This window comes from Psittacula echo, assembly GCF_963264785.1.
Source record: "Psittacula echo genome assembly, chromosome: 2".
Lineage (NCBI taxonomy): Eukaryota > Metazoa > Chordata > Aves > Psittaciformes > Psittacidae > Psittacula > Psittacula echo.
The window spans coordinates 82,279,823-82,307,093 of record NC_137737.1 but is presented as its reverse complement, the minus strand read 5'-3'; the positions used below and the strand labels follow the sequence as shown (position 1 = coordinate 82,307,093).

Genomic DNA, 27,271 nt, shown 5'->3' with positions numbered 1-27,271 from the left:
GTAAGCAATCAGGCCTCATGAGAATAACAAAAGCAAAGCTACAACGGCTGTCCAGAATGACAGAATGGGGATCTATAGAGATTTCTAAAGTCCAGTCATAGTCTTCCCCCCAAAAAAAAACCCCTATGTCATATTTTTGATAGCAACTTTGATGCATGAACTACGCTTCTGTTCCTGAGTGACCGATGATTTCCCCGGGCTTGAACACCGAGCCATACTATTTAATAAACCCTAAAACCATGTCAAAACTGAGATGCTCTGATTACCTGTTGTATGCTAAGAGGTGTTAGGATTTCTTCTCCCCTGAGTATCATTGACCTCTGAGTTAACGCTTCAGTTAGCTGAGTAGAGTCCAGACCCAGTAGTTCAGCAGATCTACCCAGAGCTGGCAAAAGAAAGAGACAAATACCTGTATGTCCTTCAATGTATAAGGTTATGAAGCTTATTATTATTATTATTACTACTATCACCACCATTTAAGATGTTTCTAGAATTATGTGGATTAGAGATAAAAACACAACTAGAAACTTTAGGGTATGTTTTTCCTGCTCACGAACAGGCACAGTATCAGAAATATGCACCACTGAAGGAATTTCATAGAATCATACAATGGCTTGGGTTGGAAAGGACCTTAAGATCATTTACTTTCAACCTCCCTGCCATGGGCAGGGACACCTCACACTAAACCATGCCACCTGAGGCTCTGTCTAACCTGGCCTTGAACACTGCCAGGGATGGAGCATTTACCACTTCTCTGGGCAACCCATTCCAGTGCCTCACCACCCTCACAGTAAAGAACTTCTTCCTTATATCCAATCTAAACTTCTCCTGTTTAAATTTAAAGCCATTACCCGTTCCCCTATCACTACAGCCCCTGATGTAGAGTTCCTCTCCGACATCCTTGTAGGCCCTCTTCAGATATTGGAAGGCTACTCTTTATTGCTCTATCTGAACAAACATTCAAAACGCTCACCAGCTGAATTCTTAGACATACCAGCACATACTTTCAGATTTACAATTGAAGTATTGAAAGCTCTAAGAAAAGATATCTTCAGTGGAGATATCAGTTAAGGAACGTACATGAGCACTTATCTTTTATCAACTTGAGAATATTTCTGAAGAAGGAATTAGATTTAAGAGGAATTTCACTACTATTAATGGAATAAATACGTGCCCAAGGTCTTCTTTAATTAGGACCTAGCATTCAGCAGCTGACCAATTATCATTATCTGTTAACCCTCCCCCAAAATAACATTTTAATCAATATTTACAGATGCTTTTTAAAGCAGTAAGACCCTTTCAATGTTTGTCCTTCCTATGGTCACATATATTAGCAACAAATACAGCTTTCACAGCCTCAAGAAACATGTACATTTGGATGCATAGCCTTCTTACCTGTTTTAAAGGACACCTGTGCCCCACCAGCAGTGATGAACTCCACATTTCCTAGATGCAAAATGCCAGCCAACAGTCTCAAAACTTCTCGCACTTCCTCCTTGCTGAACTCCATCACTTCCATTGCAGTCTGGAATGACATGTGAGCTTCTTTACTAACGTGCACACTGACTCCAAAATGGGAACAAGGACAAACCCATCAACTGTGCTGTCAGGCCTTAGAAAAGCAAGTCAGGACTGGCAGAGGGCTGGCAAGTGTGAATTCCTTTGCTTTCATCGCAAATTGAATACATTGTCATACATGGCAGGGACATCTTTGTACATGTTAAATATCACTCTGGTTCGAAGAAATCTCATTCTGATGCTTTAAGGATGCTGTCATTTGCTTTCATATTCTTCATTAAAATTGTATAAATATTGGAACGCCCTACTGAGTCGTGCATCAGACACAATTCCACTCATTTCCATTAGTAACTGATAACTGAACACTCATCTTACTGGTGTGGTCTGACATCTTACAGCGAAATTGAGCAAGAAAAAGAGATCTATATAGAATGTGTGGAATTTATGAATAACCAATATGGCAATGATCAAGGTTCAACTGCATAAATGAGAACAGCAAATCTCCATCTAAAGAAATATTAAAACAAAATGAGGAACATATACTTTTCTCTGACACAGAAGGCGTAATTGTTATGCCTCTTGAAATTACCAGATTTTCCAGATTTGTGCCTCATATGAGCCCGTCTGAGCACAGATCACAGTTTTATACACTTACAGTTAGACTATCATGTTATGGTCCCTGCAGGTGTCATGACAGATGACACGACACATTTTACCTTTCATAAATCATCAATTACAAATGGAAAAGCCTCAGACTCATCCTACTATTAAAAGCACAGAAAAGATAATGGTTGAAGGTTTATTTTGTACAGAAGACCATTCATACCAGAGCTCTAAGAAAGGGGACAGCACTAGGAGCTCATCTCCACCCTCACTGCGCAGTTCCTCCCTGTCTTCCATTAAAAAGTTTCACTTAAGTAACACTTCCAGGATATAAACCACAATAAAAGTAAGCAAAGGAGATGACTGCAATTGGAAGAGAGAGGCAAGGGTGAACTGTGGGATTTCTGCCTGCCCCCTGCTCTGGGAATGCAGCCCAGCAGCCTCAGCCCCTGCTCCAAGCCTGCCTACGCGACAGGCAGCACACAAGTGGCACCTGCCCGGCTGATTTCATGCTCTGCGTACCCTGGGATGATTAGCTCAAATTAAAGGTCACACTAATCAACTTAAGCATGTGACTACAATATAGATTAAGTTATCCACTTTTCTAGCACCTCCTTTCAGCATACTAGATAAGGGTTTTTACACTGCTGCATCTACTACACGTTAATTTGTCAGCTTGACAGATTCCTAAGCAAAAATAATTTGGTGAAGGGCATAAAACCACGTATTTTGTCTGATTTTTAAAATCTAACACATATCACCTCAGTGATATAGTAAGCAATTAACAATTTTTCTAACAGTCTGTATAGAGTAATTGCTGTAGCCAGTTGGAGTGGGTATAAGACACAGAGCCATTCAGAGAAAGCCTCCACCAGGACCTGGTTTTTAATCTGTGATTACATTTTCTTCAACTCTGTTGTGTAAGTTACTCCATACAACTGGATCTCTCAACTGCAACATAGAGAATCACACACGCACAGGTACTTTGCTCGCCATGTGCTCCACTGCACATGAGGAGCATGTAGATGCTCCCCATCTGTAGATGTGTCATAATCTGGGTAAAGCTTTAGGATGGAAAAACAGTGGAAGCAGACATAGCTGTAATATAAAACAATGCCGGGAAGGGAAAAGGCAAGTTAATGCCTTACTGTCTTCCCAACTGCTATTCTTTTAATTCCAAAATGTAACCATTTCACTAAATTACAGCACCCTTTGAAACGGTAGATTAAAAACCAAATACTGGAGGGAAAGTAAAGGCATGCTCAAAATGACAGTGAAGTATTATGATAAAACGTAAGTCCCTGTAAAATTAGTGCCTCAGTGAGAGAGCTGCATGTCCAGGTAAGCACAAGAAGGCTTTGTTCCCTGCTCTGCCAATGGGCCCCAGACACCTGAACTTCCAGCATTTTTAAAGCATAAAGAACTAGGGAAACAACTCACAATGACTTCCTTGAAAGAATCTTTGTCACTGATTGTCTTATCCGCTATACATCCAGACTGATTCAGGTAGTGGTAGTTCTCTGGTACAGATAAGTAAAAAGCATCTAATGACGGGAGAAAAGAGGATGAGTAATAAAAAAGCAGAAAACAAAAGCACCCACAAATCATTATGTCAGAGTCAAACAGATCACAATTCATATGCTCAGAAATTACAAGGATGTGAAAACCAATTTTTATATTAAAAACAGATTTGGGTTTATTTTGCTGTTTTTTGCTTTATTTAGCTGCACATTGGAGGCAACTCTACTTTTTAGCATGCAAAGACAGCAGGCCCAAAGGGAGATGTTGAGACAGCTTTAGGCAATTTTGCACATATACAAATGTCATTTCTTTTGTTCAGTGGATTTATTCTTTATGAGAGAGGATTACAGGAACCAGAATTATTTCTCTCTGTTGCTGTGGAGTTATTTAGTACCAGCAAAAATATTCAGCTTGAACAGAATGAGGCATGGTTGTCCCCAGGTAATTTTCCAAAGGCTACAGCAGGAGCTGGGAGAAAAATTACCAGCAGCTCAGTGACAATCTACAACTAAGCAGGCTGCTTTATCCAGCTGAGCTCAAGTTCACACTCATCGAATCCCAGCTGAATAAATAACCTATTTCTCTGCTTGGGTTAGGGGGTTTCTGCAGTTAAATTCTCCACTACTGTCACCATGGCTGACCACTAGCAGGAAGCCACTGCAGTTGTGTGGCTTGTGCTTTGCCACTCACCTTTCTCTCTCTCTTCTATCCCTGCCAGCAGAGCATAGAATATATGATAATTTCTTTCTCCAGGGTTTTGTCTTACTACACGATTCTGTCAAAGTAAAAAATAGTTTCCATTTAAGCAATAATTTTTAAGAATATTTTTTTATAAACAATTTCAAAGAAAATATTAAATCAAACAAAATTAACTGGGAAAAAGCCAACATCAACTTACTTTTTCCAATAAATCTATAGCCAGGAAGAAAAAACTTCAGTCAAGGAATAAAGTAAAAAGCAAGCAATGCACAAGCTATTCATAATGACCCTTCTTTCATCTGAGACAACAGAAGAGCATCATGGCCTTTTCTTATGCCTACTGCTATAACAAAATTAATAAAGTAGCAACAACAATGATATTGCAGCAGTTCTAATACCAGTATGTTTCCACACCCCCTGCTCCTCCATCCCATCAAAACTGGACTCGTCATGTTCTGGATTTTAAACATCTGCTTTCCTTTTCTTTTTCATTTCCCTAAAGCTTGGAAACAGCTTTAAGGATGAAATTTGTCTCATCGCAAAAGCAGCTTATGTTCAAAACACTAGGCAGGATACCCTGGGTATAGTCCTCATCTCTACACCTCTGCTGCTCTGGTGGAGCTGGCTTAGAGGGCAATTTTGCCAAATGCAGGATAAATCCAAGGATTTAACCCACCCAGGCTCATACCCAGAAATTCAGCAGCTTTACTCCTTCAAGTGCTTTTCCAGAAAAGTTAGAAGTTTATCTTCGGACATGATAAATAAAGGAAATAGATGACAACTGAAGTCATCCCCAAGAACTCAGGCTGTTTTAGCTCACTAGGTAGGAACGTGCACGAGCCATGCCAGCACTAGCAATACAAGATCCTGATCCTCTGAGAGCATACACACCTCACCTCACCACAAATGGACGTGTATTTGTGTGCACAAGCACATGCATAATTTGGTGTTACTGCTTCCCTTTCCCAGCTACATCAGCTGTATTTAATTGTGTATGTTTCCAGACAGGGCGAAAGGACAGACAAGGGCAAGGCACTTCTCCCACAAGCCCTCCACAGCGGTGCAAGGGGGCAGCCTGAAAGCAGGGGTAAAATCACCAAATGAGGATACAATCTATAATTCTTCCTCCCTGAATGTTTCCTTTTTGACAGATGTTCAGCTGAATGAACTTCCCAAAGCGGCTTGAGTTGTTGTTGTAAACAGTCTTCGCATTGCCAAAAGCCTCCATAATTGGGCTGCGAAAATACAGAATGACAAGAGCATTAACATGTGACCAGCATGCCAACGGCTTCACCCGGGACTGCTGAAACAAGCAGCACTCTGAACAGTTCGCTTCTGACACCCTCGTCAGCCTACATCCTCAGTACTACCCTCAATCATTAACAATGGGCATCTCAATTTTCTATGAAAAGATGCAAGTATTCAAGCAACAGGAGGATTAATGGTACTAAAAATGCTCTGCAGCTTACTCTGTAACTGCTCAAAAGATGCACACAATTCTCATTGCAATACTCAAATTATAAGACATCTCAGCACATGTAAATTGCTAGACAGATGTAGGGAAAATAGTCGTCCTAAGGCAACTGAAAAAGAAATAATTATCAAGATACAGCAGGTAAAGCAGAGATGAAGCATGATAAACAGAAGTAATAGCATCTCAAATTGTCTTTCCTTTTAAATAGTTTAGAATAATGTGTTACTTCATTTGAACAGAGAGATGGTTTTTTCTGCTTGCGTAGTGTGTGTCCAATTTATCTGATGTATTTGCTCATCTGTCTAATCAGTTCTCCTTATCCTCCCTTCCCTCAGCATGCTTTTATCATTTGCACACTTCATACGTGCTGTATCTTGTTCTACCTTATCCTCAGGTTATATAAACCAAACCAATGCCTTCTCCCTCCCACCACCCATTTCCCTCACCCTGATTATCTGAATTCAGTCCCTCCAAAAATGAAAGACATGACTAAAGCTCTGTCCATTTCAAAACTCTGCTTCTTTTTGCCTCACTAAAATAAACCATTTTGCTCACAACTCTCTAGAGCAGCCAGGTAATTCTGTTTAATGGAGAATTTCCCTCCCTTCCAATAATACTGTTCAGTAAACATGCCCCCATCTTTCATTACGCTGCAAGCTCTTATTTTCAATAACAAGGCTTACATCTTCTGGAAAAAATGCCTGTGTATTAAAGGACCTAGTACCTGCTTTCAAGAATAGCTTGCTCCACACAGGAGGTCCTCTCTTTGCAGGAGAGCTCCAGCGAATGTTGGCTCATTGCAGACAAGAACTTGAGAATCAGCTTAGTGCTTTCCGTCTTACCAGCACCACTTTCACCACTGAAAGAAGAAGAGGAGGGAAGTGTTTGCACAGTTCCAGCTGCCAGTGGAAAAGCCCTCTGTCTGGCCAGCCCTCCCAACCATAAATTACTGGAGGTTAGGAAGACTGAGGTGATTAGAAATTACACCAAAACAGCAGCAGAATACCCCTTTAAGCTTGTTGAATATGACATTCGGCAGAAAATTCAAGCTATCTTCAGACATCATGCCACTGTTCAGACAGCATTTCAAGGAACTGATTACATAAGGATGAACAACACCTATGAGGCAATGAAGAGCGTTCTGAACACAACAGCTATCAAACAGTTCTCACCAGCATGGAACAACAAAGTTAGAACAATGGCATGGCAATGGTTGGGGAGAAAGTCCATAACATGAATTAAGCTTGAAAAGTTTGGTATTACGTTGCAGCAATCTAGCTAAGGAGAGAGACCTGTTGTGAGAACGAGGAGGTTAGAGACACCAATGCATCTTACAACACACAAAGGCTACTAGTATAATTAATACTGATATTCTCAGTGAGCTACATATTCTTTAAGCAAACTTTTTAAATGCCCAACCAAATAAAACAGATTCACATCAGTTTAAAATACACACTTCTCACCTCTCAACACCATCAGAGATGTAAAACCTTTCCTCTTCATCCATAGCAGAACAAAGCTATTTGATGATGCTAGATTGAGACCTCAAAAATTGTTAGTTTTGGGGAAGTTAGATTAGTTAGTAAGCAATCATGCTGATGTAAACAGAAAGCAATATACTTCTTTTCAAAACCAACACTCTAAAAAAGGGAAGGTATAAATTTGTCTCATTTCTTCTGTATCATTTCCCTTCAATTATGTAGCCTTGTAATTAAAAATACACTGTGAGACATTAAGAAACAGAAGTTGCAGTTAAAAGTTTGTCTAGGGTGCTTACTTTTTATCTGAAGTCATGGCATTCTAACATAAGATGCAGCCTAATTCCTAGTTTTTCTATCTCCTAATTAAGCTGTACCTAATTCAAGTTTACTCCAGTTTACAGGAGATCTCATAATGAGATTTTGATCTCATCCTACTCTTTCCATTGTAGCAAGTGGGTGTTTTGTCACTGACTTTGATGGATCACAACTGGGTACATGGAGCAAGCTGCTTATTTGACAGTCTTCTGTTGTGCCACTGCTGAGTGATTTTTTAGGTTATGGCAAAGTATAATGATGCTTTCTGGATCAAAAACAGCAAAGAAGAGAGGGACAGCCCAAGAAAGCAGCCTGGCATTTTCCTGCAAATGACTGCTAACAATTACAAAAATAATCAGGGAAAAGGCATTCAGAAAGCTATGAGACACAGTTTTGTAGCTGAAATTTAAGTGTTTCCCAAGAAGAACCAGAGTCTTTAAAATACTTCATAAAACTTCATACAGGATATGCTACCTCCTGATATGCGCCAGCAAGTATGATTCATCCATCATACTTACACCATCTCAAATTCCGTAGTATTTTTACTTTAGTTTTACTGATGTCTGCCTTTTTTTTTGTATTTATCCCCTTTCTCTTTGCAGGACCTCACTCACTATGCTCCTGTGCCAACAAAAGAAATATTTAATATTGCCTGTATTTAATATCTACCCCTTGTACAAAACATTTCTACTGCAAGCATTGAAAGAGCTTCACAAACCTTTGCAAAAATTCATCAAGTGATACGTACTTATTCCTGCCTAAATTCTCGCCCTCTGAGCAGCGACATGGGTACCAAGGAGGACATCAGCTCTTTCACTGACACCATCCTTCCTCTCCCCCCACCCTCTTGTCCTGTGCTCTAGAGCATCTGTAGTTCGATGGAAGCTGAAAGTTACTCCACCGTAATTGAGAGCAATTCTACAACTGAGATATCCAAAGCTAATGGAAAAATATTTCCTGTGCCTATCTCTGGTACAGTTGGTATTATGCACAATTATACACTCTTGATTTTTTCGTAGAATACAAGAGGCCCAGAACTGGGTCAGGCCAAAGATCTACCTGCCCACTCTCATATCTCTGACAGTCACCAAATGGAGATGCCCAAGGAAGACATATGATACTGTCCTTCAGCATTCTTTCAGATTCCAGCTATTTGCTGTTCAGAGGGTTCCTGATCTAAACCTAGTTTCTACGCATCTTGTAACCCTCAACGGATTTATCATCCACGAGCTTCTAACCATATTCCCTTAAAAAGCATATGATCATGTCTTGTTCTTTCAGATCTGCCTCCTATTAACACCATTTGATGCCCCTTAGTTCTCATACTGGAAGGAGAAACCAATATCGCAGCACTCTCTCTACTGTCCATGATTCCATGGATAGCTCCCACAATTCAGGTTGCCTATTTCCATTAGCCATTCCCACAAACAGAGCCATACTATACTTCTGATCACTCCTCTGAATCACCTCAATGTCCTCCTGGATATAAAGCAAGGGGGGGAAAAGGCTTGTGCAAAACACTCAAGGCATGAGCAAAGGATGCATTTACCCAATGTCCTCTATTCATTTACTAGTAACCGCTCTATTCAGTTTTACAATAACTATTGAGCACCAAGTGCATGGGTTCCTGGAGTTCTCTGGCATGACAGTAAGATCTCACCCCTGAATGCTGTTGTTCAGCTTGGGGCCCATAATTTTATGTGTGTCAAGTTGACTCTGCATTTTTACTTTATGAAAAGCTTTATAAAAAACAGTTATTAACAATGAGATGAAAATCAAGAACAAGAATGCTAAACTTCAAAGGTGTTTATTCGACCTTACAGCACATATACTAACGGTAGGTTAAGTGGGATCAATTTTTCAGACTCCTTAGAAAGCCTACACCTAGCTGCCAAGGCTAGTAAAAGGGTGATGTTTTTTAGTGCACAGCCAACATTTCCAGCAACCTTTCCACCCCATGAGTTCAAGTGTCAGCTCATTCTACATCACTACATTCAATATTGTGAATATATTAAGTGTGACAGCAACCCACAAGGCCCCCACTTAGGAGATCTCTAGACTTTCTCCATGACTTGTTCTATGCAGGGCATCTTGCTAAGGGCACAGCAGCCTAGGCTCCAGACTGTCACAGTGGAAAAGGGGTCACTTGAGAGAGACTCCTCATTCTGAAGGCCATAACCTGAGTGAGGCAGCATCAGCACAACTCTAAATCACTTCTCAGTTCTGTCTGCTAGCTTTAAAACCACAAAGACAAATACACACAGACAAAATGGGCCCCTTCAGCAAATACAGTTCATCAGAGGCACATGTGAATTTTGGTGTGTCAGTCTCATACAAATGTCTTCCCACCACAAGTCTGGGTCTCATCCAAAGACTGGTTTTATTCACATTGATTTTCAAGCTGAACAACAAAAACAAAATGTCAGGCTATCATATAATAACAGAGAGAACAAACTGCTGTCAGACTGATTTTACACTGACAGCACTGACTTGAATGTCATTCAGGGTGACTTGCTGCTCCTTCAACTGCTTTACACTTCTTTTCGAGTGCTTTCAGGTAACATTAACTGCCACTGTCTCAGAGAAGAGCATGTGTTTGCTTTTGCACAGACTAGAGCACTTCAAATAAAGTAGCAACAACAAAAAAACCAAACCTCCCCTAAAGATATTTTCCTATTCTTACAATCAAGGAGTAGAGGTTTGAACTTGGTCCTGACTTATGAACATCAGACAGATAATCATGGGGGAATCTGATCCCTTCCCTACATCAGAACAAGCTGTTTGGCTATTCCTTGAGTAAGATGGACTCCCTTCATGTTCCTGTTGAGGCACCCAGCTGAAAAATCAGAAGATGTTAATATTATTTCTTTTTCACATGTCTGTTGTAGCATTGAATTTAACTGTGGTGGGCTTGTCCGCCCCCCCCCATTTTAAAGTAAACTGTGGTAAGGTTCAGATGAACACGAAGCTGAGCATTCACTGATGCAGATGTTCTTGTCTACATGAAAACAGATAAACAGCCAGATACAGGATTTTTAGCCTGGGAGAGCAAAAATCCCATTTCACAACTCTGTAAAAAATGCTAATGTGGAGCTTGTGCACAGCTTCTTCAATATGACATTTCTTGTTGACATTTTAGGCTGCTAAATCATTTTTTTGCAGCATTTTCATGAATTAAAATAAGCCCGTGTAACACAGACTGATAAATAAGCATCTTCGGATGACTCCATTTAATATCATCTCCTCTGCATTTCTTCCGTCTTCACCTCTGGCCTGGGCGGTTATACTGGAAAAATGGTCTTGCATTTATATTACACATTGAGTCAATACCGATGACAGCTTAAATTCAGGTTCTCGCGTTAACCTTCACATCTTACCCCACCTAGACAAATATCCCAAGCATTTCAAAACAGCAGAAGCTTTTTCATAGGTTTTTGTGCTTTGCAGTGCTTTAAGGAAGCAGTTCCAAAGCAGAGCTGAGCTAATTCTGGACGCCAGCAGAGGGCACTTCAAGTCCAGAGGATCAGCAGGAAGCGTTCAGCACCTCACCTCATGGGTGCCACTGGGATTTTAAGATCCAAAAGTTAGGAGAAGGTGAAACTGCATATCAGAATGTGAAGCCTACACGAACAATTCACTCATTTTAAATGGATGTAACTGTTACTTGTGTTTTCATGATGCAACAGATTTTCCTTTATATCATCTCTTACATTGAATACAAGACCAGAATATTTGCCTGAATTCAGACATTGCAGAGCTCCACTTTATCATTTTTATCAAATACCAGTTGCAACAAAGAAAGCCTGTCATTGACTTGTTGCAACATCTAATTCTAAGCCAGTAAAAGATGAAGCAGGAAAAATCAGGATGCTGGATTTGATAAGCATACTGTAATACCTCCATTTCTGATGCCCCAAACTAAGATTATGACCACAGGCACTTTCCTCAACCTCATAAGGGCCACTGAAAACTTTCAGTAATCTTAAAAAGTCCTGCTTTGAGTCCTCCAGAAATACAGCAGATAATATTGGTTTAGAAAAGTAGATTTGACTTCTTATTTTTCTTATTTGAATTGCGTGTTCCCCCTGTTTCTGTAGAAACAAGGTACCCTCACAAGGTTGTACTGTGACCATGGTCTAAAACACTGAACTTACACATATCATTGTTTTAAAAGGGACTGCTAATGCAGAACTTCTCCACATTATGGCTTATCTAACTAAGTTTTACCATGGTTTACACATCAGGGACTGCTGGAGACTCCTCCGGAATATCAGAGATTTCTGCTTATGTCCTTTCTAGGACGCAACCTGCTTTTCTCTTGGCAGCTTGTGGGGAACTGTTAGGCAAAAGAAGATACTTGAGCCAGTACAAAATGGCAAAAATACTAGGGGCCACTTGCTAGGCACCAGGAATTATTTTGGTTCCCAAAATTTGGGTACATGGACTGTTAGCAAGTAGCTACTTGTCATTAAAATGTGAAATCATGACTCCAGGCTAGCTACTTGCACATGACAAAGATCTCTGCACACTTCATCTTTTCTTGGAGTGTCACCTGGACTCAGCTTTGTATGCACAGTACTATGTATTAAGTAACAAAGAGGAGAAATACATTGAAGAAAGCTGAAAACCACAATCAGTTCTCTCTGTGCTGCAGCCAGACAGAACCTGCCTAGAGGTGACGGCAGGCAGGGACTGTGACCTGAGAACTTGCAGAAAGTTGGAACCAGACCTAGATGTGTTGCGTCTGATCCACATCTCTAAAAACCGCTCGGGTGCTGAACTACCTGTGCTAAACCCTCCTCTCACCCAGGAAGCCTTGCAAACTGGCCTGTAATCTTAAAAGCCAACAGAAACTGTGTACTGCAGCAGGTGCTGCTCTCTGCCTCATTCCCCTCTCTACCCATGCCATGGTCCCATGGTTATCACAAGGACTCCCCTATGGAGGCTGTGAGACAGCCGAGACTGTGTCATCTTCTGTCTGAAGAGCACTCCACACTTAGTATGTGCTGCAAACAGGCTTAATTACAAAACATTGCGAAGGTGAGAGAGGAAAGGGAAGGGAAACACAAGCTCTCTCACATCACCCCCCAAACATCACCCCCACTGGGAGCTCGATGGCTGGTGCCACACTGCCATTGCCACCAAGCTGCTCTTCCTGATCCCGCAGGCAAGTCTTTGCTTTCCCTGCCTTCATGCGAGCCAACGCAGCTGAGCTGGCAGGCAGGGAAAGGGAAAAGAGCTGGCTGCATTTTCAGCTCTTCTGGAACAAGAAGGAAGGAGGAGCTGAAAGCAGCAAAAAGCTATTGAAATGCCAACTGCTCTCAATGTACATTGGGCAGCAGCGAAATCCTGAGTACCAGTGCCACAGTGGATCAAACAGGAAGCTATTTAGCATCATTAAATTAAAACACAACAAGATTAAGCAAGGAAGATTAATCAGGAGGAATTAAGTGGCTGAAATGTTAAGGGTTTTCTCCTTTGCTATTCTTATTTACCACATATCTCAAGACTGGTAGGTTATTTGTTTTACTCCTCTTGACACAGCATTTAGGGTCTAGTAGTAACAAGCTACTGAGCTGCACAGGGATTTTTTAACTAGTGGGGAAAGCACTTAGAGTAACATTAGATGGGTGAGTAGCAAAAAATGTGCAAAAATACAATAGATTTTTTCATTAAATGAAATTAGAAGCTGCATAAGAAAAACTAACGTTTTGTTAGAGGTCCACAGGATGATACAGAGGAAGTTCAGAACTCTCTCCTGAAACTGATGGTTTAAAAACCTGCGTGCTTTTGGAGTTCTCTATGCAGTCCAAACCCATGATCCTAAATCACCTTGGAAGCCTCACCGGCAGGGGCAACCAAAGCATCAGGGGCAGCTGCTATTTACCTGATGAGGATGCACTGGCTGTCATGGCGCTTCCAAAGGCAGCGGTAGCACTCGTTGGCCACAGCGAAGATGTGAGGTGCAATCTCTCCCATGTGGTGCTTGCTGTATCGCTCCATGGCGGCGCAATCGTACAGTCCTGGGATGCTCTTGTAAGGGTTCACAGATGCAACGATGGAGCCAATGTAGGTCTGCAAGCACACAGCCCCCACAGAGTTATTACACGCAGGGTGGAACAGATAAACACTCTTGCCAAATGATACACAACAAATACACATTTGCAACAGCCTAGCAATCCCACCTGGTGAATGAGGGAAAGCATGAAGACACTGTCTATTTGGATTTTGGTAAAGCATTTGACGCTGTTTCCCACAGCATTCTCCAGGAGAAACTGGCTGTTCATGGCCTGGAGAGCTGTATTTTTTGCTGGGTAAAAAACCGGCTGGATGGCTGACCCCAAAGAGTAGTGGTGAATGGTGTCACATCTAGTTGGTGAACAGTCAGTAGCGGTGTCCCTCAGGGCTCAGTACTGGGGCCACTCTTGTTTTAATATCTTTATTGATGACCTGGACAAGGGGATTGAGCGTACCCTCAGTAAATCTGCAGGCAACACCTGCAACGGTTGGACTTGATGATCTTAAAGGTCTTTTCCAACCTACATGATTGTACGATTCTATTTTTCCCTGTTTTCTTTTTTTACAAAAAGTTGTTTCCACTTCTGTTACATTTTTATGGCTACCTCAGCTACAGCACAGAGCTTCTTGGCTGTATAAATCCCTGCCTTAACACTGCTTACAGATGCACAGCAATGCCTATGAGCACTGGCCTACAGCTGCTTCTCATGTGTTTGCAGGGACCTGCTGAACTTCCTAAAAACCTGACTGCCCCTAGGTATTGGTGCAAAAGTCCATATTTCTATGTAGAGTATCCAAGTCCTTCCCTGCTACTCATTTTTAAAACAGAAGTAGCAGACACTGTGGTAGACACTATCACCATTATATGTTGTTAGGTCCTAAGAAAAGCACATGAACTGGCAGATGCTGGTTTCTGCAACTTAATTTATTACTAGTTTGCTGTGCAATACAGCTGATTAGGCATTCATTCCTATCCCATTGCAATTAGGGAACACATCAGTTAAAATCACCCAGGTAGCAGCTTATACCCATTTCCACTGCCTTAATTCATTAGGCTGCAGTACTCTCGTCATTTGCAACAATCTATTTGCGATGCTGTTCATTTTCTCAGTCACCCTCTATGCACATCAACACATTTCTCAGATGAAACTGAACTGAGGTAGGAGATAACACAAAGCATGCTCTCTCCAGGATTTCCAGCACATGTGGGGCATGCGGAATTAATTGATATGTGCAGTGTTACTGCTGTGATGCTAATTTCATTTTGTCAAGCACCTTTTCTGTGGTTGCAGGCAGGAAGCTGACACCTGGCTTCAACAGCCTTGCAAAGCCTCCAGCCCTGCAACACAGTCCCCCTGTACAGACAGATGCTTCACCAGCAGTCAGCCGTCTCGTGCTGACAGGAGCCAGCTGTGAAGCTGACAGCAGGACTGAGGCTCTCTTCACCTCCTCAGCACCCTACCCACAAGAGGGCTGGGTAAGGTGAGCAGCATCTTGCGTGACACAGAAACGCAGCCCCATGTGTTCCTCCTGCAGCCTCCCTCTTCTCCTGGGGGCACTCACTGAGACCAGGGGCCATTGTCTCCCCACACCATTTTCCTTTCCTCTCTGTCAGTGTCTTCCACAGCATTTACATTCCACCTCTACCTTACTCCCTGCTCCTCAATTCATATGTAATTATCACTGTGTATCAGCTCTGCTTTCTCACTATTACCCTGCTGTTACATTCCCCATTATCCACCTGTTCATTCAACATCACGCCCAGCGCGAGCAGCAGCTTTGAGGTTTTGCTAAGAGGACTACAGCAGTGTCCTTGAAGTTATGACAATTTTATTAGCTGTGAGGGGAGTATTCCTCCTTGCTGTAACTCAAGTACCCTTTACAGAGATGGGAACTTTCAGTCTGTGTGTTTTATAACCCACCCCCCCCCCCCATGCTGTGCAATAGCTCAGAAGGTTTCATGTAGAGGAAAGATACCATTTCAACACAAGATCGTATCACAGGGCAATTACAGCACTGAGACAACAGCTTAATTTCCTGGGATCATCCCCTCTTGGGCTCTTAAATAACTAACAAGGAAGTCTCTAAGAACAAACTTCCCCAGTTGGACACATATTTCAGCACAGACTGCAGGAGCAAAATCTTAAGAGAGACTTTTTTGAATACATGAATACAGTGCAAGCACAACCAATAAAACAACTACAGAACTTGTTCTTTACCTTGCTAAAGTCTGACAAAAGCCTTATTAAACTGTAAGAACAGTAAATTGAGGCACACCATCACAACAGATGTCATGGCAAAGAATCAAACAAAAAAATCCCTATGAAACATGGTACCATCTAACTTCATAACTGTAAGCATCCCCTCTATAGATTCTGCAGGATCAAGCACCTGACAGTACAACATTACCAGCCGACAGATCTTCCTGTGATAGATACAGCACTGGCAAAACTGTACCACCACTGGTTACAGTGAGACTTTTCTTGCTTTTCCTACTGCAAATGGTAAATAATGTAAGAGGTGACAGCAGCCCGCTTCTGCACAGACTTACTTGACATGAGGCAGTTTTTCACATGGCTTAAACATTACTTTCAAAAATGGTATCAACACTTCCAGAATATTAGTAACTACTGAGAATAAGAAAAGTCATGAGGCTTCATTGCCTCATAACTCATGTAAGGTACCATAGAGAAAAGGTAGTGTATCATGGCAATAACAGGAACCTGGTGAATAGCAGAAACAGTATGGGTGAAAACAATTCCAGAATCACCTGATCCTTAGGACATGTCATACTTTAAAAATTCTTTCTCCTTCTTTCAGCAAAACATATGAAAAACCACAGCCTCTACTGAAATAGCTCCTATTTTGTGGCTCCAGTCTTCCGGTGCTTTGAGTATGTATAACCCCTTTGTAAAACAAGTTAAATGTGTGCACAAATTGCCACCAAATTATAATGATATAGACAGAATAAAATCAAGCCCTGAAAAAAACAGCTTCTTCATCCCAAGGCAAGATCACAAGAACAGCTATATTCTTCACAGAGGATCAAGATTTCTCATCTACCAAATGTCATAGTCCAACACAGGAACAGCCACACAAGATAACTGCATGGACTAAGTAGGAGTTTCCTGGCCAAAGCGAACGTTTTACCTTAACTCAAGGTAGCTCAGCAAGGTATTGATGAGCTGAAGCAGCACTGTTATTAGAAACCATTCCTGGTGTTAAAAGAATTCCTATAAAAAGACAAATCTTCCCAAAGTCTTTTTAAATTTCCTCTGGAATACTCAGCAGCAGCAAGATCTGTCGCAAGAATAATCTCCTACATCACTTCCAGTCACTTTCCCATCCAGTAACTATCACATGCTCTTACTAGTAGCAGGATTTTATAAACAGTAGATCCTACTCCTGGCTAGCCTCTACTCCGGCACCTCTAAGCACCACGAAGTCAGGGACTTGAGGTACGGCGTGACCTGTACCCACAGGCAGAAGAGCAGCACCGCTTCACAAGCTCCCTCCCTGTTCTTGGGGCTCTGCTTTCCCTCCCCTGAGGACTCTGAGCAGCTGCCCAACACAACCCCTTTTTGGGAGGACAGACTTTCTGGTTTTGCAAGTGGAAGCACCTTAGAAGCAAGTTAAACCAGTGTAAAGATGATACACAAAAATGGAGGGCCGTTCAGCAGATGGGTATTGTCTTCTGAATGCTATTTCTGCATCAGGCATCAGCATATGGCAAATTAAAGAAGTTAACAGTCAGAAGCAGGATCTCTAGGTTACCTGATTATGCTAACATCACAAGGCATCGATTTAGATGAAATTTCAGAAAAGGTATTTTCACATAAGAATGTCACTTCCACTTTGCTTAAAAAGAGTGAATCAAATTTTCCCTTCATTCTTTGCAGTTTCTAATCTGATTCCTGCAGTCAATAATTACTTACTTTAATGAAAGTACTCCAAAGCAGTTATGAATAGGAAAAATGCTCATACATCCGCCAGAGCACTAGCAAGCAGACACGGTTTCTGCAGACTTCCAGATGAAATAGCTTGAGGCATATTTCAAAGAAATACTGTGTAGAGCTCCTGTCACAAGTCTGACTTCTTAAATGGCAATGAAGAGGGCAGTTTACTTTTCTGTTATGTGACTTGACTCAGCACTTCAGACAGAACCACCCACAAACTGTTTAATTTGGTTGGTACAGACTAAAACAGCAGCAATTTATCAGATCACTGCTAATCCGTTAGTTTAAAATTTATTAGAATTAGAGTTATTCAGCCCCAAACCCAACACAGCGCTTTGATTATCGTATTAAAAGGCTGGGTTCCTTTTCCACTTTCAAATTTTTACTGAAATTTTATGGTGACAATGCATCTCTCAAAACACTTTTGGTCACAAAGCACAGACACTCCTACTCCCCCTTTTAGCACAAAAAAAGAGGAAATAAGATTGTTTGCTGATCCTCTAAGGGGACTTTCAAAATTAGAAGTTCAAGCCCTGTCTTCTCAGCTAGTCATTCAATAAGGCGATGGCATCTCAAGAGTCAAAATGAAAGATGTGCTTGAGAAAGGAAGAGATTTTTCATCAGTTTTCTGAATGCTTTTTTGTTTTGCTTGTTGCCTTCTGATAGCAATCAGCTTTGAACCCAGGTCTTGAAATCACCCCAGACTTCTTCAAACACTCAAAGACAACTAGTTCTTTAACAAGGTTCAAGAGCTCACAAAGATTTCTGATACCCACAGAAATACTCTAGAAAAACTTACAGTGGTCAGAGTTGTCCCTGTCTAACAGAAAGGTTTGGCTTTGTTTTTTAAGGAAGTCACAGTTTGCATTGTTTTGATGCCAAACAAATGTAAATGATGTAAAAAGCTTAAGTGGTTAAAAGACACTTTTTCAAGTTAGCTTAAAATTACAAGAAACAAGTATGCAGCAGATGAACTAAAAATACAGTTTTAAATGTCTGTCTTTCCCATGCAGAAAAAGGCCTTTGGACTAAAAGAGGAAAAAGTAGAGCAAGAAATTTCCCCTTCAAAATTTTCTTCAGGTTCTCTACACGGAAAGAGCAATGAAAAAGGAAACTGCCCTAACGCAAGATCACTTAATTGGTCCTATAAACCAAACAGACCAAATACAGCGGGACTACCTTGCTCTCCATCTTCTCCCCTCTGGAGACGCTTTTTTGGGGTATATCCTTTCAGGTTTGCTCCATATCCAGCAATCATCCACCTTCCACTTCTTTCCTTTTATGTCAAGATTTCTGCATCTCAACAATAACTTCTCTATTTCTGAGGATCCTTTATGACTTCTGTGTTGTACTCAAGCTTGCTCTTCTCATTTAAGGCCATCAATTTTATCCCACACTTCTTCTCATGACCTCCTTTCACCCTCTATATCAAGGTACCTCTCTGTACTTCCCAAACTTCTAGCACTCAAGACATCCCATTCCTCCTTAAATAAATAAGGGTACAAAAAACGGGGGGAAGATGGACAATGATGACGACTTTTTTCTCCTCTTGAATGAAGTCTTTGATCAGTAATTACAACCGAAATTAAAACTGATTGCAGTATTAAAACAGGCACAAGGAGCCTGGATTCTTCACTTCCTATTATTGTGTTTCTTCAAGGATGCCAAAAATCAACATATTCTTTACAATCTGGTACTAGAAATGTTGGAACTGATCAAATATAGAATTAAGATGTTTTGCTACAGACATGTGCCTTAACATTGAGAAACAGCACTTTGCCCAGCTCTCTTAAAAGCACTTTCAAGATTTTCTGCTTTGGGACAAGAAAAGGCTCTATCTCATTACGGAAACAAAAGCATGCTTACAGATGTCTCAAAAACTATGCTTCTGGGTTGTTTTTGAGCAATGCCTGACTTTCCTGGAGTTACTTAAGGAGCTGAATCTGTGTCTGAAAAGTAAGGGTTTGTTGTCTTTTTTAAAAGGGGTATTAGTATCAAACTGACAATTTATTCAGCAAGTATTATTTTCCTGGGCTTACCTTAATATATGGGAAATGTCAAATAAAACTGCAGTGCAACTGGCTGACTACAAAGCTGCTTATATGTCACTTTTAGACTTTATCACCGATCACTGTTCCAGACAACTTGCAGGTCTCTCATACTTTTAAATCATTGTGACCACAGAAACTTTACTGAATTACATCACTGCTTTCGCAGAACATGCAGAGGCAGACAACATTTGAAAGACCACAAAACAGCTGCCAAACTTCATGAAGTTTTGAAGACCAAATTTCAAGGTGTCAGGATGCAAAACCTGGGAACAAAAGAGTTTGCCCCATACTGCAGATACAGCCTCTTCATTCCCAGATCTCTTAGGTAAAGGGATTGCTGGTAATCATGACTGAGTTCATTCTGAGGCAAACATAACTTGGTCAACCACCACATACACATCAGCATAGCAAAGAGGATGGCTGGGCCATATTTTGGCATCTTTTCTAAGGGAGGCGGTAGAAAGGGCAAGTGTATGCCATAAACAGGATGATAATTAATGCCCTTGTTCATGGTAGAACCTTGACTTATCCTCTCTACGGTAAATATACGCCATCTTTCAGCTAGTCCCATGCTAATTTCAGTGGGATGGAATCCAGTTGTCTCATGTCTGAAGCCAAGCTCGTTTCTTAAAAGCCATAATCAAATTGAAGTACTAAACTACAAGTTTAGATGTTTTCAACCCATCAAGCCATTTCTGAGACAGAAATGTCATGCTCTATAATCATCTTCCTGTTTGGACTTCTGCAGCCCTCACCATGTTTGGTGACTTACGGTGGGTTTCCAACTGCCTAAATTTACTTGAGCTGTGCTTGTCTTTATCTCCATGTTGCTTGTCAATGAGCACAACATTATGACCCCTAAATTGTCCTTTTTTCTTCTCAAGGTCAGTTGTAGGATCGAAGACAAAATGAGCTGTTTGTAAACACACAAGCTGCGCTACAAATGCAAGAATTAGCATTAATAGGAGAGGACCTTTAGAAGGGAACCAGAACATGACACCTTAACTCCACAGAAGGCTCAGAGATGGTGAAGAACCTGAACAAAACTAAAAGCTCTCCCTGGCTTAAGAGATACACTCGTAGCTTAATCACCTCCTATTTTCGCATTGATTTCCTCCTACTGAACAGACTGTTCCATGTAGACGGATATACTCGGGGAAACTCTACAGGTGTTATTCAGAATCTGCACCCCAAAAAAATACAGTTGGGAAGTATTAAACCAATATAAAGAGAAAAACTGATAAAAGTACTGTTAGAGACAAAGGTAAAAACCAAACCAACAGACAGTAATGCTGATGCCGGAGAGACATCCTTCCTTATTTAAGAACTTCACAGGTTTCTGGCAGTTTTTCTCCAGCACAAAAAAGGACCAAGTCTCCTCGGTTTTATTGCACTTTTTTGCTAAGTAATACTATACAATCTGTACCATGTAGCAGTCCTAACTACTGGATGTCAGGATAATGATCTTTTGTGCATAGACTGTATACAGTTATGGAAAAGTATCTTTCTCCAGCATTGCCAAGTGGTGAGAAGAGGTGACCGCCTGAACAAAACCCCCAGCTGATCAGGGCAAGACATTGATTTTTGTAATTTTCACGGTCTGAATTACAGCATGTGAATGTAGGTTTTGCACATCAGATTGTAGTAATCCGTGTGCACAGCTCAACTCTATAAACAGGCGATCTCTAGCTCAAATCAGAAAAGGCCCCACAGAGTGTCAACCCCATGGCTTGTCACTTCATTTCAAATGGCCTGTGGCCACACACTAGTTCTTCCCACTTTGTTACTGCACAATGCTCAAATGAGTCTTTCAAAGTTGTCTGAAGGTCTAATTTACCCTCCAGCAAGAAAAAAAAATGGTCATCTTCCTTCCTATAGATTCATCTTGGGAAGATGAAGGGGCTTTTCAGAGAAAACACATGCAAAGGAAACAAATGCTGATAGATGACACACCAAAAAGCAGTGTCTCCAGTACACCAGAGTAACACTTTCAATATAAAGCTCGGAGATTTGTTTCAATCTACTTGCGAACACTTTACACAGTGATATCCAGATTTTCATAACTTCCATAGTCCTTAATGTTGTAAGACCTCTTCTATAGAAATAACTTTTTTCAGGAGGGGAGTAGGAAGAGCAGGAATTATTCTTTAACAGAGAATGAAAACAAAATTCGAAAGCCAGAATAGCTGAAATCTAGGTCTATGCCAGGTAGTTTGTTGGATGGCATTGAACAGCCATGGGTCTAGAAATCAGCACTAAGATGGTAAATTGTATTAGCAGTCAAAAAGCCTGCTTAATTTAACTTCTGGACTCCACTTCCTTTTAAAAGGAAAGACTGACAGACATCAAAAGGAAATAGCTGAAGCTGCTTGGAGAAATGGACTCCATCTTTTCAAATAAAACTAAAAGCCTGGCTATGAATCAGCAGCCCGTCTATGCAGGTAGACAATAACTAAAAAAGTAATTTAATTCATTCTCAGCTTAAATGGGTTGGCTGTGGCCTTTTAGTATTAAACTGCTGGAATATGTGAATAAGGCAGTTGGACGGCGTAGCATAAGCAGTAAATTCTGTGCAACTCACTTTACAGTCAAAGCCTAACTCACGTAAAGAAAACACGTGCTGATGATAGACAAGCAGTGTAAGTTTTGGAGTTGAAATTCATGCCCTTCTTGCAATGCCTTTGCAGGACTAGGAGCAACAAACCCTTACAGAAAGGAGCCAAAGCTTACCTGCAAGTGAAGCAAAGGCACACGCAAAAGTGTTCAGCACCATTTGCAAAAGCTCTGGCTGAATGGCACTAAGCTGCTGTCAGCACTTGCACAAATGACTGAAGAATTTTCCTTTTGATTCTGCATGCTGGTTTACTTTCTGTTTTCAGCTCGTAAGAATTAGCAGTGACATCCAATAGAGGTGTGGAGGAAAAAAACCCTATGAAAAGAAGCCTTCAAGTCTAAGAAGACATTAGCAATATGTACCATCATCAATCACAAAACCGGCTCAAGATTAGATTTCTACTTTGCAGTTTTAAGTATGAGGTTATTGTTAAGTAGGGCTTAGGTATCACTCCAAACTCATGAAAGTAAACAGGAACTGACCCTGTTGACCCTGCATGTATTACTTATTCTCCTACCAGCCAACCATATGAGAAGAAAACTACTGGTACTGAGCGGACAGGAAAGCAAATTTTTGTTGTTTTAATAAAACTTTGATGCCCTCCGCCTCTCCGTCTCACAGAAACAGATGATGGAGGGTAAGATCCCTGGCAGCATATACACACACCAGGTTACCAACAAGTACCTAGCATGCTGCAAACCATAGTATAAACTTATGCATTTATGTAGCCATTGCATACATTGCAAGGTGTTTGCTTAGCTGTGATAGTATACTCAATTACACAGACCTTTCTGAGCAGCTCCCTACTTAATAATATCATCACAACACCTCAGGCTGAAGTATTTGCTAAGATCTGAAAATATGCACCTTTAAAATCCCCAAGTTTTGAGGACAAAGTTCAGGCAAACATTCTTTATTGCTGTTGCGGTTGTTAGCAGTCCCACAAGTTCTGCAGTATGGAGGAATTCAGAGGCAAAGCTGGTTAACCAGCTGATGGAATTTGTTTACTTCTCACATCATTGCAACTATGTTCTTCCTCTAACACATATTAAAAAAGAAAAATAAATAAAAAATTAAGATAATTGGCTTCTGGCAGGCAAACGTTGATCTATATAACTGACCATCCTTTAGAAACGGCAATCACCAGAAATAAAGTCCACTAGATTTCCAATTAAAAGCCTGCTGTGTTTTTATAGATCTTTGTCTGCTGCTCTCTAGTAACAGATGTGAAATGGAAGCTGTAATTAATGCTTGGAGACAGGAATTCACTTTGAACTACATTTTGAAAACATTATCTGATGTAAGCATAACATGCTAATTATGGAGGTAACTATGTATAGACATTTGTCACGCATTCTTAGCAATGGTGTTCTCTGCTCTCACCTCTACTGAAAGAGCTGGTGGAGAGAATTTTCCCCATCTCTCCATGGGCATGGGGACAGGAAGGCACGAAACACACTGTGATTCACCAGCAGACTTTTCAAATTTCTTTACTGTAAAGGCAGAGCAATTAAATAAACAGCAGTTTCCTCAGCGACCACAGAGCAGATCCTGCAAACTGGTTACTTGGGACTACTCTAGAGCATTGGATGCCTGTGGAGAGGAGCTGTGCAACCGCAGCTGGGTTGCAGACAAGACCAGGATAAATATAGTTCTAGGAGCTAGTGTAATAACCAAGGACTTGGTCTAAATGTACACGTACAATATTTATATATCTAAATTTTATGGTAGTAATTAACAACACAATTTGTGTGTACCAGTGTTTGGAGTTTTTTAAAAGTCTGTGGTCCACACTTATTTATACCATGGAGCGTGACAGACCAAAGACCAAGGCTGTTGAGCTGTCCAGGATGGTGCATGGGTCCTTGATACACATATTTTTTTTAGATTCAGTTTCTGCAAGGAGTGCATTCGAGTTTTTCTGTTTCAGAAATCAGTCACAACAGTTTTGTCTTCATAAGTAAACACTTTGGGGCCATTGTCTTCTACTGATCTTCCTTCGTGCCTCTGCCTCTACCGGCACCAGATGTGAAATTAAGTTTTACTATACTCAGAAAAAAATGAATATGCAAAAGCCGAGACAAACAACTCACAGAGAACAACTGACCTGGATACTAAAGTGTCTGTGTCTGCAAACAGGATCTGAAAAACCCCCGACACTGATTATTGATTAATACTGCACAAACATCAAAAGATTGCCTCAGGGAAGCCTCATGACTTCAATGGAGACGAATTATCTAATTACTGCAAGTTTAATAGACTACAACTGAACGTGCTGCTAAAGTAAACAAACAGGAGTAGATTAAAAAATTGCTGCATAAATAACTGAATACACCTTTTAAGAACAGGCAACTGAACATTCAGCGTAATGAAGTGGCCAGGAGCTCTGCAAGCAGCCTTATCAGGGACGAGACAACTTTTCCAGTTTAACACCTTCTTTAAAACTTGGAGAAATGTTGCTTTCCCATTTGAGTTATTCCATGCTTGTTGCTTCAGCTGAAGAGAGAAAGGAAGGCAGCCACGAAAACTGAGCTCTTAATTGCCATCATCCTCCCTCTGATGTGGATGTGTCTGCTACAGCACTACATGTCTACGTGGCGGGTACAGAAGTCTTTATACATACGCACACAAACATCACAGATGGTTATAATTACTGGCGGGCAAGCTGTAGTCCTAATTTGAAAGTAAGCAAAAATAGGTTATGTTGTCTCCCACCCCTCTTGGTCACCACACACAGCCACTGGACAACCCCGAGGCCAGTCTCTCCATCAGGGGAGGGTGGCCAAGGGACTGCCACACCTCACCCCACGCAGCACACCTCTCTGGGCATGGGTACATGTTCTCCACCTAAGCAAGACGGGCACGCGTCAAATCATAACCACTTCAAAGGGGAACATGCCTACCTGGCACTTCAGAGCTTAATTCAAAAGGACAAAAATAATCAGATGTGCTTTGAAACTTGCTTGTTGCCTGAACTCAGGCAAACGAGGGTGGATCTGACACTGAAAACTTCCATACTGACCTGAACAATGTGTACTGCAGCTACTCCCAACCTGCCTCGCACCTCAGCAAAGGCTGCTCTCTAATTCTCTTTTATGCTGAAGTTCGCCCTCCTACATCAGCAACTAACCGCTGGCCACAGAGACAAGGCAACTGCAGCTCATCCCAGAGCCAGCTCAAACACTGTAATTTGTGCATCTTGCAGCACAGCCCATGCTGTGTGGTTTACGGTGTCCTCTCCAAGGCTAAGCCAGTCTCCTCTGCAACGTGTACTTAACTGAAAGTAAACCAGAGTCAACAGCTTTGGGAACAACTCGCCTTTGAACAACAGCAAGGACAGCCGATGAAGCACTTCCTCTCCACGTGCCCTGTGCTGGCCTTGCTTCAGAGGCATTCGACTTCACGAAAGGCTCCATTTTCAAACATGGGCACCTTCCACTTTTAGCACGTTTATCTTTCCATATGTTGCCACGTACCAGCCTAGCATGCAAGCTAATCTGAGCGTTCAAAGACAGGCATGAAACCTTGTATCCCAATGTTTGGATTCTCCTGTATCAAGTTGTTCCTGATGGAGTAAAATGGGGCAGGAAATAACACCTCCCCCCTCACTGAACTGCTGGACCATATGATCACTGCCACCCTTCCCTGGACAACAAAACTGGTGATAGCCCAGAATCACACTTTTAGATAAAAGCACTATTAATCAATAAACCTGAAAAAAGTACCAGAGAGGGGCCTGCTTTAAGTAATCAAGGAAGGGCTTTGACATCCCATGCTTCTTACAGCCCCAAAATGGAAAGCACACACTCTTTTACGGGAATTCAGACAAAAAGTATCACAAGTAGATGTCAACAGACTTGACACTGATACAAGAAGATGGTGGCACGTAGACATGAACAACTTTTGTTACTCACCTTCTTACTAACAGCACAGATTCAGCTAAGAGCCTCAACCCAGTAAGTGCAGAGCCAGGCATCATTCAGGCTCTGAACATAGTCTGTACGCTAAATCAATACTGCCCCCTCACCAAGAAACAGCAAGATACATAGAAAATACTCTGCTGACCGGTACCACCTGCAGCTGTTGGCAGCAGCAAAATAAGTCATGGACACATTTGACAAAACTTGGCATCCATGGCAAGTATCTTTATAATATTAATTAGGAAGTAGTGAAGAACTTAGGAACACGGGTAGGATTACATGAGACAAATGTTATTAAGTAAAGGAAGATTAAACTGAACTCAGACATCTGAAGATATTTACTTAAATACTTATTGCTGGAGAAACAGTTCTTCATATGCAAACACACAAGTTAACAGTGGAAGATTCGCATAAATAATTGTCTTCCTGAGACAGCAACTGTTTGAATTTCCTTTTAATTGTTTCTTCTGTATTCCTGAAATTATATACACTTGATACTACAATTCATTATATTGTACTTCACATAACTTTTGTGTGTCTGTGAAGAAGCAAGCCTCAAAACATACATCCTGATTCAAGTACACTGCTCATTAAGGGTACAGTCTCATTGCCACTGAGAAAACAAGCAAAAAACTGCAAAGACTTAAGAACCACACTAATATGCTTGTAATACTACAAGCATATAACTCAAAAATGCCAGCATACACCTTTGCTTATCCCCTCCCCTGCTCAGAAAGTGGACAAGGAGGTGCACAGAGCTGAAGTAAAAAGGGACCTGTAAGATAAAAGCCAGGATACAGCAATTATATGGTGGTCTGTGTTCAGGATGGCAAGAAGTCTTTCAAAGAAATTATTATATTAAGCTCAGAGTGGAGAGGGGCACATGCCTTTCCAATTTAACCCTAACGTGCAAGAGACAGACACCGAGGTGCCGAGGTGGATCCAAGAGACAGTATGCCCACTACTCTGACGAAGCAATTCCTGGCCAAGACAGAGGACTTTTTGGAGGGAAAGGAGAAGGCAGATGTATAATCTGCGAAGTTTTGATTGCTCCTGGCATGAACTCCACTGGCTTCTAGTGTCCTGTACAAGAGCTAGTCT

The 27,271-nt window shown here is 41.2% G+C and overlaps 1 protein-coding gene across 1 annotated transcript in view; it reads right to left on the bottom strand.

The window, feature by feature from the left end:
* Positions 1-27,271, bottom strand: part of MYO10 (myosin X) — a gene marked incomplete at its 5' end in the record, with an annotated part of 159,055 nt that overhangs the window by 61,622 nt on the left and 70,162 nt on the right. The window contains 8 exon segments of the mRNA XM_080610818.1: positions 267-385; positions 1,396-1,525; positions 3,562-3,665; positions 4,333-4,417; positions 4,541-4,554; positions 5,452-5,576; positions 6,540-6,674; positions 13,499-13,686. Coding sequence (XP_080466944.1) covers positions 267-385; positions 1,396-1,525; positions 3,562-3,665; positions 4,333-4,417; positions 4,541-4,554; positions 5,452-5,576; positions 6,540-6,674; positions 13,499-13,686 — 900 coding nt within the window.